Here is a 12,587-nt window from a genome sequence, read left to right as displayed (position 1 = left end):
ATATAATGAAGGTTCATAATTTTAAAGGAATAGCGATAAGCCTGCAGAGTGTTTTAAAAGTATTTGTTAACCTAAGGTGTTTGTAAATAACATCCAGAGCTGTGTATTTCATAACAATTATTACTTATTAGTGAGGTTATTAACTTTTTTGAGTAAATTAGTAATCTATTAATCTCAAACACACCCTTTTCGCAATTTGTTAATGTATAAAATTTTCTACTAAATTATTTGTGGCATATTTATTATTTTACTAAGTCTCCACTCAATCTTTTTTGGTTATTATTGAATTCAATCACATCTTTTGGTTACCTCTTTCTCGAAAAATATACCATGTCTTGTTTGTACACTTAAATAGGAGGGTAGTCATTGGAGAGAATATTTAAAAAAAAATTAATAAATTGTTATCTAGAAAGCTACAAAAGATATAAAAAATTTAAATATTTAAAAATGTATATTTTATAATATATAAAAGATGATAATCATACAAATGTACATCTCAATGTACTTTTAACAATAATTTCAAAGTTTTACTCGGGTTTGCGGAATTTTTTTCCAGCATATAGAGCATTGGTTCCAAGTTCCTCTTCAATACGGAGGATTTGGTTATATTTTGCCAAGCGTTCGGATCTGCAAGGTGCTCCAGTCTTAATTTGCCCTGTGCTCAAGCCAACAACTAAATCAGCAATAAATGTGTCTTCAGTCTCACCAGATCTGAGGATTATTATTATTATTATTATTTTAAGTTCCAAGGCATTATATTCTCTCTAAGCACGATATACCTGTGGGATACCATGGTGCCCCAACCATTTTTCTTAGCAAGTAAATGGGCTTGAATAGATTCAGTTACCGAACCTATCTGGTTTACTTTTAGAAGCAAACAGTTACAAGATTTTTTATCAATAGCAGTTTGAATGCGTTTTGGATTGGTCACCTAGTTTTATAGGAAAGTTATTGATACTATATAATTGTATGTAATATTATATAATAGCATATTATTACACTATTATGGACAATATATACTAACCGTTAAATCATCACCAACAATTTGCACTTTAGTAGCTGCAGTTAATCCAGTCCAAGCATCCCAATGATCTTGATCGAAAGGATCTTCTATTGATACAATTGGGAATTCTTTGATATATTCTTTATAAAGGTCAGTTAATTTTTCCACTGATAGATAATCTGAGGGCTTTGATTGAGGGTTCTTGAAATCTAGATCATATTTTCCATTTTTGTGGAACTCAGATGCAGCAACGTCCATTCCAATATCAATCTAAAGGAATTAGATTATGCATTAGATAAACAATAATACAAGAATGTTTGAATAGCAGTTTCAAAAACTCAAATATAAGAAAAAATGCTACAGGATTGTAATATCAAATATTAAAACTATAAAACAGAATTAACACTTAGGGTAAATATGTTAAAGAATTGATTTGAATTGAAGATTCAAAATTCAAAAATTAGAGCAATACCTTTCCAGTATAACCAGCAGACTGGATAGCTTCTTGAATAAGATGCAAAGCTTCTTTATTATTCAGAATGTTAGGTGCAAATCCACCTTCATCTCCAACTGCTGTAGCATCGAGACCAAACTTTTTGTGAATTACTTTTTTCAAGTTATGATAGACTTCTGAACCCATTTTCATAGCTTCAGTAAAAGATGTAGCACCTAATACAAAACTTTAACAATTACAATATCAACTAGCTATTTATATTAATTAGTTATTAGTAAGTTTGTTACCAGTAGGTAGAATCATGAATTCTTGCATAGCAAGTTTATTTCCAGCATGACTACCGCCATTGATAACATTGAAAGCTGGGACAGGAAGCACAATTTTTTTATTTCCAGCCAAATCTGCAATATGTTGATACAGAGGAACACCCTTTTTAGCAGCACCAGCTTTGCACACAGCTAATGAAACTCCTAATATAGCATTGGCTCCAAATTTAGATTTGTTCTCAGTACCATCCAGTTTCAACATAAATTTGTCGATCTGTGCAAGAAAATATATACTCAAAAGATAAACTAAATTCTTTTTGAAGATATTTTCCTGTCATGTTTTTATTGGTGACCACAATTCTATAAGTTTTATATCCATGGATATTACAGAAAATAATTAATTTGATTCTAAATAAATTGATTAATAGCAAATTAATACCAGTTTTATAGATATTTAAGAAAAGAGGAATTTGGAATTTAAGTAATTAACTCACTATTACATTCAATTTACCATGAGAAGCTGAATCGTTATACATTTTACACCTATATCATTATCATATTATGATTGCAAATGTAAAGATGTGTCTAATAGTGCTTTTATCAAATACAAATGATATAATAATTTCACATATTACGTAATAAATACTTCACGCAATCTGATTTTAAAGTAAGTATACTACAATGTATATATATATATATATGAGTAAGTTCTTCAAGGGCATACATCAAATAAATTTTTATTTGATGTATGCCCTTGAAGAACTTACTCATATTTCTCAACATCAAAATTAACTACTTTAACATATATATATATATATATATATATATATATATATATATATATATATATATATATATATATATATACTTCACACATACAAATAAGTTAAGTTAAATACTGTAAGTATTCGTAAGTGTTTTAATTGAATTCAGCTTTCGATTAAAATATAAAAACCACAAAAGCCAAGAAATAAATATTTAAACAACGTTCCTCACACCATAATTTTGATTACCTCTTCCTGTTGAGTAACCTCAAAAGATTGTTTAATTAACTCGGGGGCAATCAATTGATTAATATTGTGCAATGCTTTGGATACTCCTTTTCCCATATATTGTGTCTTATCATTATCGCGTAATTCAAGAGCCTCATAGGCCCCTGTGGAAGCACCCGAAGGAACCGCTGCTCTAAATAATCCTAATTCGGTCACTAAATCGACTTCGACAGTAGGATTACCCCTAGAGTCGAAAATTTGACGAGCTTTGATACTTTTGATCGGCATTTTAGAACCTGCGAATTCACAAATATTTTTTGTAAATAAAGAAGTATATGACATGATAAGAGAGTGGTCCTAGAAGAATAAAGGTTACGTATCAAGGTCAAATAAATAACAAATTTGTAAGATAAAATTGAAAAGTATAAAATTTATAAACCACATTTATGGTTTAATTGTATATCTGCACTCCATATTTATTAGTATTTTAAAACTTTAATATATATAAAAATCTGGAATTAAATTATTATTTTCTTACTGAATGCAATCGGCCGGCTATCACAATGCAAATAAAAAACTGAGAATGTATCTTATGGAAAACGTGTCCAGCAGTTATGAAACATAAACTGTTATCAACATGCAATTAATCGAAAACATTGTGAAACAGGGCTTGAAGTGCGTTTATGAATAAAAATTATGTCAGTGCAGGAAACTATTTCGTATTTTAACGCGATAAAAAACGAAATAGTTTTCATAGAATAATTTTTAACTTCCCGTAGGGCAAGTTATAGTAATCGCAAAAAAATCGAAAATGAAAATTTTTATATATATTTACGTTTCAGAGGTTCTGAACATTTTGGCATACCTTAGAAAAAATGGATGTATGTGTGTGCGGATACAAATTTTCGTCGACGATTTCGGGAACACGGATGAAGCGATTTGAATAATTCAAAAAACATTCGATTCGTATTGATAAGGAGACGTGCTGATTAGTTTTTGGTGAAGGCAGGTCTAGCCGTTCCGAAGATATGGGGCAAAAAGTGCCAAAAACGGTAATTCAGTTTTTAAGAGAACGGAGCGTCCGATTTGAATAATTCAAAAACATTTTGCTTGTATTGACAAGATGAAGAATTGATCAAATTTTCATGAAGGCAGGTCTAGCTGTTTCGGAGATCTAACAAAAAAAGTAAAAAAAAATGCCATTTGGCGCTCAAAAATGAACATTAGACATATGCATATCAAATTATCAGATATTTTATAGAGATTTTAACAATAAGTATAAATTTTGTTTACATTCTTATGGGTTCCGTACCAATGTTTACGCGTTAGACGGCGACGCGGCGCTTACGCGCTTCGATATTTCGTCTTTATGCAGTTAAAGCAGTGCGATTGCTTTGAAAAAAAGTTCAGAATTTCCAAAATATTTCAAAATAAATGATTTAAGATAGAATGATTTAATATGGTTCGAAATTTTATTAAAAGTTTCAAATCATTGATCAACTTTTATTGATTGTTATTGATTATTTTTAATAACTCGAATTTTGAATTGCGGTACGGGAAGTTCCAGCAATTGCCTTAAGACAGAATTCCACTTACAGCTAGTTATTTAGTTTAATTTAAACAAGACATACACATAAATTCATTATTATATAGAATAATGAGAATGAAATACATAAACGTAACTCTGAGAGAAATCCCAGAAAAGGTTTTTAACACCTGACTAAAGCAGGTTTGACCAATGCCAGGTTGAGATTAAAGAGGTTTTGATTCAAACGGATTTTTAAGCAGTTTTAATATTGCTTCAACATTATATAAGAAGAAGCATATTTCCATTACCTAAATATTATGAAGTAATCTATATTATAGCAGTACCCTAAATTATATTTTTAAATTTTGAAACTTTTGATAGAATAAAACATGTATTTATAAAAAATGTAAAAACTTTTTTTATTATTCATAACACTAAATATTATATAATATTTACAATCAAAATTATGTACAATAAAAAAATAAATTATCACTCTGCTATCTATCTATCTATTTAACTAAGTTATTATAACTATGAAGTCACCATTTTGATCTCTTGGACCAATCTTTTGGTGTCCAATGTAAACATTTTGGATCAATGCGTATAGTTCTTTTTTCCATAGATTTTTTATGGCTTTGAATTGTTTCTTGATTAACAGATATAATATATTGACCTTTATAATAATTAATTAAATTTAAATTTTGCAATGTTGATATCACATCATCTTTTTTAATACTGGTAAGTTCACATATTTCACTAAAACAAATGAGGAAATTAATAATTATTGAAATAATAATCAAACTAATATTTTATTTCTCATTACTTTATAGTTATTTGAGGTTTCTCATTATCTCCAACTGGTTTTAATGAAATAAGAATTTCTAGTATTGTTTGAGCCCAATAGCTTCGATATGATAATAAGCCTAAATCACTTAAAGGTTTCTCTGGGGAGCCTGTTTTTCCTTCAAATTTTGATAATTCATAGCCTGAATAATAAATTATTAAAATTATAAAAAATATTTTGAATGTTGTTCAATATGTTAATAATTGAATCATTGCTTTCTTACTAAATTCTATCAATAACTTTCCATATCCTTTCCTTTGATATGGTGGTAATGTGAGAATACAAGCTACATTATAGTCTTCTGTAGATTCTTTCTCCTTAGAGAAATAACCAACTATGTGGAAACCCCTGTTGTCAAACTCTGTCATCACATAGAATAAAAATGGATCTGTATCATAATACAGAGTTTTGTGATCTAAAAATAATTTGGCCAACAAGCAGAGGTTCTGAGCATAACATTTGCTCTTTCTTCCATCGATCTCAAAAAATGATATACTATTTTTCCTATAAATTTCATTTCCTGGAGGATGCCTCAAAATACATTTAATCAAATGCCTCTCTAAGCACTTTCGACTTTTTCTGTATTTGAGACAGAATTCACAAATATATATGCAAGGGAAGTGAATCATTTCCTGAGATATAATTAATAATAATACAACAACATTCATAATGAAGAATTCATGTGACACTTCAATTTATACCTGAGGGTAAGGTGCAAAATACCAAGGTTTTATTCTATGTCTACCTAATTCAATTAATTCTATATTTTTCATTCTAGTGACAACATCATCATGGTGAGCCACCATACTTCCAGACTGTCTAGGAGTAGTGGCTTCCGACTGAAAATATATTGATAATATAAAATACACTCACTTCAGAAGCCAACAATATCCAAATTTTCAGACCTCCTCACTCTTTGGTTGAGTTTCCTCATTTTCTATTGAAACTGCTTTTCGTTTTCTATTGATTTTCTTTTGAAGTGCGGCAGCTAGTACTGCTGATCCATTTAATAATTCAGGTGCTGTCGGACTTGTGGGCCTAGAAGATTCTCCAACTCGTTGGCTTCCTCCTCCAATTGAAGACTTTTTTGGAGTTGAAAAGCCTGTGCCACTTCCCGGTACATCTCGCCTTGGAAATTGTACTTTACGAGTATCTAAACAATCTTCTTTCACCCATTCGTCCAAACGTTTATTATCTATAATTAGACAGAAATTTAGAATGGTAAAAGAAATATATATATATATATATATATATATATATATATATCAATGTTATATAGCCTTCAAAGTAACAATGAAATATTACCATGAATATTTTTAGTTTTTGTGATTGCTATCGAACATATATCTTACCTACTTTTACTTTTTTTAGAATTACGCAATTCAATAAATTATAAATTACAGTTTACTACTATATAGCAAATACAAATTTTCAAAGCATTTTATTGGAAAAACTAGTCAACAGTTCTCACTTCTTCCCAAAATAAATATAAAAATCTTAATCACAAAAATTTGCCAATGTTTATAATGAGTTGCTATTTGGTTAATAATGGTTTCATTATTCAAATGTACTGACATCGACTAAGAACCGTTTTGTGCAAATTATCTATTTGTTAAGCTCCGAAGGAATACTTTGCCTTCCTACTTTATAATAATTAAATACTTATCATCGTCCTGTAACTATTTGTATATAATAATTTCATCTTTGTCATAAAATACACTTACAGTCCACATAGTGCACATAAAAACATCTATCGCCTTGTATATCTTTTATACTTATAATTTCTGCTAGTGGCCAATCTACGCCACCTTTCATTCGAACCGGTAATCGGCATCCTTCGACAAGGGAGTACTGAAAAACATAGTGAGGTTATGTTGACATTCTACAAATGTCATTTAAAGAATTTTCTTTTTCAGCAAATAATGAGACAAATTGGTATTCTGCCACTATTATTTATAATATTACCGCTGAATCACAAATAGTAGAGTCATCAATATCTACTTCTAGCATCTTTATTTTTGATCATTTTACTTTTTTAGCGTGAGAGTGGGAAAACTTTATCAATAATTCGGTGCCATACTGCCAACTGAATAATACAAAATAAAACATTTCTTTGACAACCATTTTGGTTTTTGATATGTCGACGAACGAACACGAAAAAAATACAAAAAGATTACATTTTTTACGTTATTAGTTTTGTGATTATAGTTTTAAGGTAAATAATTTACTACCTTACATAATTAATATGCATTTTTTGTGGAGATCAAATGAATTATTTTTCACATGAAAATATTATACAAATCCCATTGTTTTGTATTTGAACATTTTTTAATGTCATTGATATGATTTTATAAGAGATGTAAGGTATGTTGAAATAAATTTGATATAAAATAAAACTATATCGAAGAACGTACGCTAATAATGAATTTAAATTGAAATGTTTTTTTCAGAGGTTTTATTATGACCTACTTTCTAGTTCTTATTCTTTTCTTCTTTCAATTTATTCATTATTGATTTTTTATATTCATTATAAACATATATACTGAAATTTACTATTCAACAATATATACATTTATAATATGCATATTTCAACCAAAAACCATGTCTAAATTCTACTCAAGAACTGCCATTAATTTTTTCTTATTTTCTGGATGTGTATTCATATTGCTACTTTTATTCTCTTGGCAAAATACATCAGAAGTATCTCAATATCACAAGCATATCAAGATCAAAAATGTACTACATGATCCACATAAACTAATTAATCTAAATAATTTTCAATACAATATTAATAATGAAATATGTAAAGAGAGCAGCATAAAAGGTTTATTAATAGTAACATCTTATTCGGGTGATCCACAAGGTAGAAGTGCACATAGAAGAGCATTATCTAATGAACAGTTATGGGATATTCAATTTAAACGAGTATTTCTGCTAGCAAACATTCCTAAGAAGGACAAGTATGCAATAACGCAAGAGGCTTTGAATAATGAAAATGAAAGGTTTCATGATATGATTCAGGGCAATTTTGAGGAAGCATATAGAAATCTTACCTATAAGCACATAATGGGTTTAAAGTGGGCCACTGAAAATTGCAGGCATGTGGAATTCATAATTAAAATGGATGATGACATTATTGTAGATATTTATGGTATTTTACATGTGATAGATCAAAATGTTCAGCCTAAGGAGCTTTTGATGGGATACGTATTGAAAGATATGACACCGAAGCGTGAACCTGCTAATAAATGGTTTGTAAAACACGAAGAGTTTGCTTCAACCACTTATCCTACATTTTTGTCCGGATGGTTGTATATAACAAATCCACATACAGCAAAATTGCTTGTAGCAGAATCAGAAAATATTCCTTATTTTTGGATTGATGATGTTTATGTAACTGGAATATTAGCAGACTCTCTTAATATTAAACATACGAGTATAAATAAATATTATACTGTTCATCCAGAATATATTGAATGCTGCATCAATGACTGGAAAAAATATCAATTTAAATGTGACTTTTTGATCTGTACCAATGGAAATGATTTTAATTTATTTGTTAAATTTGCTACATTAGCATTGAATTGCAATAAATTGTATAAATGTTTGGATAGACCATTTGACAAAAAACTTGAAAATACCTGTGTTGCACATAGGCGCATAAATCCTCCTGATAGAGGAGAATCAATAATACAATCTATTAAACTGTAGCAAAATGTTTAATATTATTAAAATACAATCATTAATGCATATATTAAGGATAAGCATCGTGTGAATCTTTGATTATCCAGAAATCATCTATTACTTGACCCAATTTATCAACTGAAATTTGCTCAAAATATAAATGGGTTTCATTATGTGCCTTTAACTTTGTGTATCCATAATCCTAGAAATAAAAAGTAATTTCGTATGTAATAAATTATTCAACATAGTCAAATATTAGTGTTTAAATTGCAACACATCCAACCACAAATTCCAAAATAATCGGAAATTTCAATGGAACTGGTAGTTTTACTAGTTAATATTCTATTTACCTCACTCCTAAAGGCTGACCACTCTGGTAAATCGTAATTAAATTCAGAATGTCCTTCGTTACATCCAGCTGACCGGTTATGATGTGTACAGGTGCTTTTGGGTTTGTGTAAGGTTCAGTGTATGAACCATTTCGTACCTAATCACACACTTATTAACTTTACAAAAAATAGTGAATAAAAGAAAAACATTTTTAAAAACCGAAAATAGAAAAACAAACAATTTAGAAATGGCATGCTATCTAAAATTATTATCATCCATTTTTAAACCTATGAAAGCTGTAGATAATTGAATTAAGTTATTGTAAAAAATATATTAACAGTACGAACCTTATAATCATAAATAGGCCAAAGTCTTTCATAGGAATGTTGATGTGCTCCAATATAAACATCAACTCCATATTTATAGAATAAATTTTCTAATCCAAAATAGTGTGTAAATGGTAATCCAACCCGGACATATGTATCATGACGATGACAATCATCAGTATTGTTATTACTGCAATACATTGGTCTATGACCAAATGCTATGATCCAAGGATGAATTTTACGGTTTTCAGGTTTATTTGCTTCTTTCAGATCATTCTCCAGCCATTGATATTGATATATCAATTGTTTCATGCCATAATTTAAAAAATAATAAACTTCAGTGGAAAATGCTATGAAATGAATAGGGCCCATATTGAAACTGTACACTAATGACTCTGAATCACTAGGCATAGAAAAACGAGCTCTGTAGTGACTGAAGTTGCTGAAAAAATATAATAAATTAAAGTGATATATAGAAATCAAAAAAATGCTATTTACATACTATTTCTCCTCATGGTTTCCAACACAAACCATATATGGTACATATGCAGCAATAGTTTCAATTTGTCTCATAAAATCATCTCCAACTAGTCCATTATCTGTATTCATATCATAGGCAAAATCTCCAACATGTAAAATTGCATCATATAATCCCTTTTGAGTCTCCTCTTGTAGTCTAGATAATGACTGAGCATTTTCATTTCCCATATCACCAAAAATGGCCAAATGAGGACTCCAATCAGGGCTTTCTGGTCGAGTATTGAACCAATACTGTGAGGACCACCCCATATTACTTCCACAGTGATATACATATTTGCTATCTGGCACTAAATTTGGTAATACAACTCTATGAATATATTGTTCGCGATGCAATTCTCCTCCATCAACAAACTTAAATGAATATCCAAACTCTCTTAAAATATACCCGTTGATACCATATTCAACAATTGATTCAGCTGTCTTATTTTGGGTAGACCAAGTGACAACGATTTCTAACTCATTATCTAAAAAAATTTATGTAAAATAGAATCATTAATACAATAGATTAGACTAATTTTAATATATTGGTTGAATAATTTAAAAATTTAATATACATAAAAATAAATTATTTAAAAACTATTCAAATGGCATATATCTCATAATTTAAAACATTTTTATTTAAAAAAAAAATAAAAACGTTGAACATTTAAATACATACCTCCATAAGATAAATGCACTTGCTCAGGTTGATAAGATACATGTGAAAATGCATTTCCACAGAAAAATATTAAATAAAATATTGTGACTACGCATCGATACATATTGGAAGTATTATTCACAAAGTAAATATTAACTTAATTAACGTCTAGGTTCGATAAGCTTTGGTATGTAAATAAAATACTGCATAATCCGAATATAAAATATAAACAATCTATTCAAACAATTTACAAAACAAATGAATACAAATTGTGCAATCGAATGTCAGTCGAGATCTTTTTGACATTGACAACGTCAGAGATTAGAGGTTAAATTTAATCTTATAATAAATAATTTATAAACAAAATTTATTTTGATTTATCTTCGAAGCAGTTCGAGTCTTTCAATAAAAACGGTTTAATATTACCTTTAATGTTTAAAATAAATATATAATTCTATGATTTAAATGACTCATACACGAGTTTGCCCATTGTTTGCTTTTAATAGTACTTTTACCAGTACTTTCAATTGACTAATTACTTAATTTAACTTAATTTTTAAAATAAATATATAATTCTATGATATAAATAACTGTTATACACAATTGCTCATTGTTTTTCATAATTTTTGTACTTTTTTCTAAATTATTTGGTACTGATACTTCTTAAAATCATTTATAAACATTTTGTCTTTTTAATTATTGGATGGATACCTGTGTGAAAATTTTTGTTTATTTTATTTTTACAATTTTTATTTTTCTGAACTAATCAAGTCAAATGAGTCAAGTGTTTCCTTTTTTAAAAACTTGATTTATTACATTTTTCAATGTTTTGAGAAACTGTGTTTCTAGTTAAAAATGTGTTTGTGTTCAAAGAAAAAAATAAATACGTTGTTTGTTTTTTGGAAAATGTTTTTAGTTCAGCAAAAAATCATTCATGATATTAGCTATCCAGAAAAATGTATATATATATATATATATATATATATATATATATGGAACAAATATTAAATGTTAAATATAAACAATACAACACTCAGATTTTTAACACACACTTTATTTAATAATTACTAATGTTTCGAGACCATGGTTTGCCTCATCTTCAGTGTAATTTCAAAACAGTTACTTATATACTACACATTCTTTAATATTTTATTTAAATTACATTTAATTTTTGTAAATACAAAAAACACTATCACTTGCAGAGCTTGGCACAGTACTAAAACATGTGAAACATACAGAAATATTTTAAATAAATCTTAAGTATCGAGATGAAGAGACAGTTAAATGTAATTTAAATAAAATATTAAAGAATGTGTAGTATATAAGTAACTGTTTTGAAATTACAATGAAGATGAGGCATACCATGGTCTTGAAACGTCTGTAATTACCAAATAAAGTGTGTGTTAAAAATCTGAGTGTCGTATTGTTCATATTTAACATTTAATATTCGTTCCATATATATATATATATATATATAATATATATATATATAAATATTATATATATATATATATATATATATATAAATTGATATTATTTGTTTGATATATATCAAATACTTTCTTTTTTTCCTATATAGTATTAAAGTATATTATATATAGTAACAAAGTACAAGTACGAGTAATTATATATCACAAACCAATATTTATTTAAAAAGGGCCATGTGTATCTTTTATGATCCAAAACTCATCAATAACTTGTCCTAATTTATCAACTGATATTTGTTCTAAATGCATATGAGTCTTGTTATACACTTTGAGTTTGGTATAACCATAGTCCTAGAAAAATTAAATGAAATCAAGTAATATGTGCAAGTATATGCATCTTGTACTTTTAAATTCTTTTTAAATAAGAACAAACCTTGCTTCTAAAAGCAGACCAAACAGGTACAGTTTTATTAAAATTATCATGTTCCTCTTTACATCCAGCGGATCCAGTAACTATATGCACTGGAGCATTTGGATTAGTATAGGGTTCATTATA

The 12,587-nt window shown here is 28.3% G+C and overlaps 4 protein-coding genes across 4 annotated transcripts; 1 reads left to right on the top strand and 3 right to left on the bottom strand.

Annotated features, from left to right (window-relative positions):
• Window positions 1-509: 509 nt before the first annotated feature.
• Window positions 510-3,386, bottom strand: LOC113383723 (enolase). The gene is made up of 7 exons (XM_026621972.1): window positions 3,254-3,386; window positions 2,737-3,011; window positions 1,745-1,997; window positions 1,476-1,672; window positions 1,025-1,273; window positions 780-931; window positions 510-711 (listed from the first exon to the last, which is right to left on the bottom strand). Exons 2-7 carry the CDS (start codon window positions 3,001-3,003, stop codon window positions 528-530), a joined length of 1,302 nt encoding a protein of 433 aa, XP_026477757.1. The 5' UTR covers window positions 3,004-3,011; window positions 3,254-3,386; the 3' UTR covers window positions 510-527.
• A 1,355-nt stretch (window positions 3,387-4,741) lies between these two features.
• On the bottom strand, window positions 4,742-7,189 carry LOC113382960 (histone acetyltransferase Tip60). The gene is made up of 7 exons (XM_026621216.1): window positions 7,053-7,189; window positions 6,812-6,938; window positions 5,993-6,282; window positions 5,789-5,926; window positions 5,311-5,719; window positions 5,067-5,229; window positions 4,742-4,999 (listed from the first exon to the last, which is right to left on the bottom strand). Exons 1-7 carry the CDS (start codon window positions 7,095-7,097, stop codon window positions 4,783-4,785), a joined length of 1,389 nt encoding a protein of 462 aa, XP_026477001.1. The 5' UTR covers window positions 7,098-7,189; the 3' UTR covers window positions 4,742-4,782.
• Window positions 7,190-7,234: 45 nt separating this feature from the next.
• On the top strand, window positions 7,235-8,798 carry LOC113383507 (beta-1,3-galactosyltransferase 5-like; the record flags this gene model as incomplete). The annotated part of the gene is made up of 2 exons (XM_026621770.1): window positions 7,235-7,302; window positions 7,955-8,798. Coding segments are annotated over 2 exons (912 nt in total), but the record flags the coding sequence as incomplete, so codon positions are not given.
• LOC113382738 (acid phosphatase type 7) lies at window positions 8,633-10,863 on the bottom strand (the record flags this gene model as incomplete). Its single annotated transcript, XM_026620967.1, is given in 6 exon segments — window positions 8,633-8,973; window positions 9,122-9,192; window positions 9,195-9,258; window positions 9,449-9,869; window positions 9,930-10,431; window positions 10,626-10,863. Coding segments are annotated over 6 exon segments (1,293 nt in total). The 3' UTR covers window positions 8,633-8,841.
• Between the last annotated feature and the right edge of the window lie 1,724 nt (window positions 10,864-12,587).

This window comes from Ctenocephalides felis, unplaced genomic scaffold (assembly GCF_003426905.1).
Source record: "Ctenocephalides felis isolate EL2017-DRISC unplaced genomic scaffold, ASM342690v1 CF-g0.4_SCAFFOLD_03570, whole genome shotgun sequence".
Taxonomy (NCBI): Eukaryota; Metazoa; Arthropoda; class Insecta; order Siphonaptera; family Pulicidae; genus Ctenocephalides; species Ctenocephalides felis.
The sequence above is the reverse complement of the archived record's forward strand: the minus strand, read 5'-3'. Positions and strand labels throughout refer to the sequence as shown.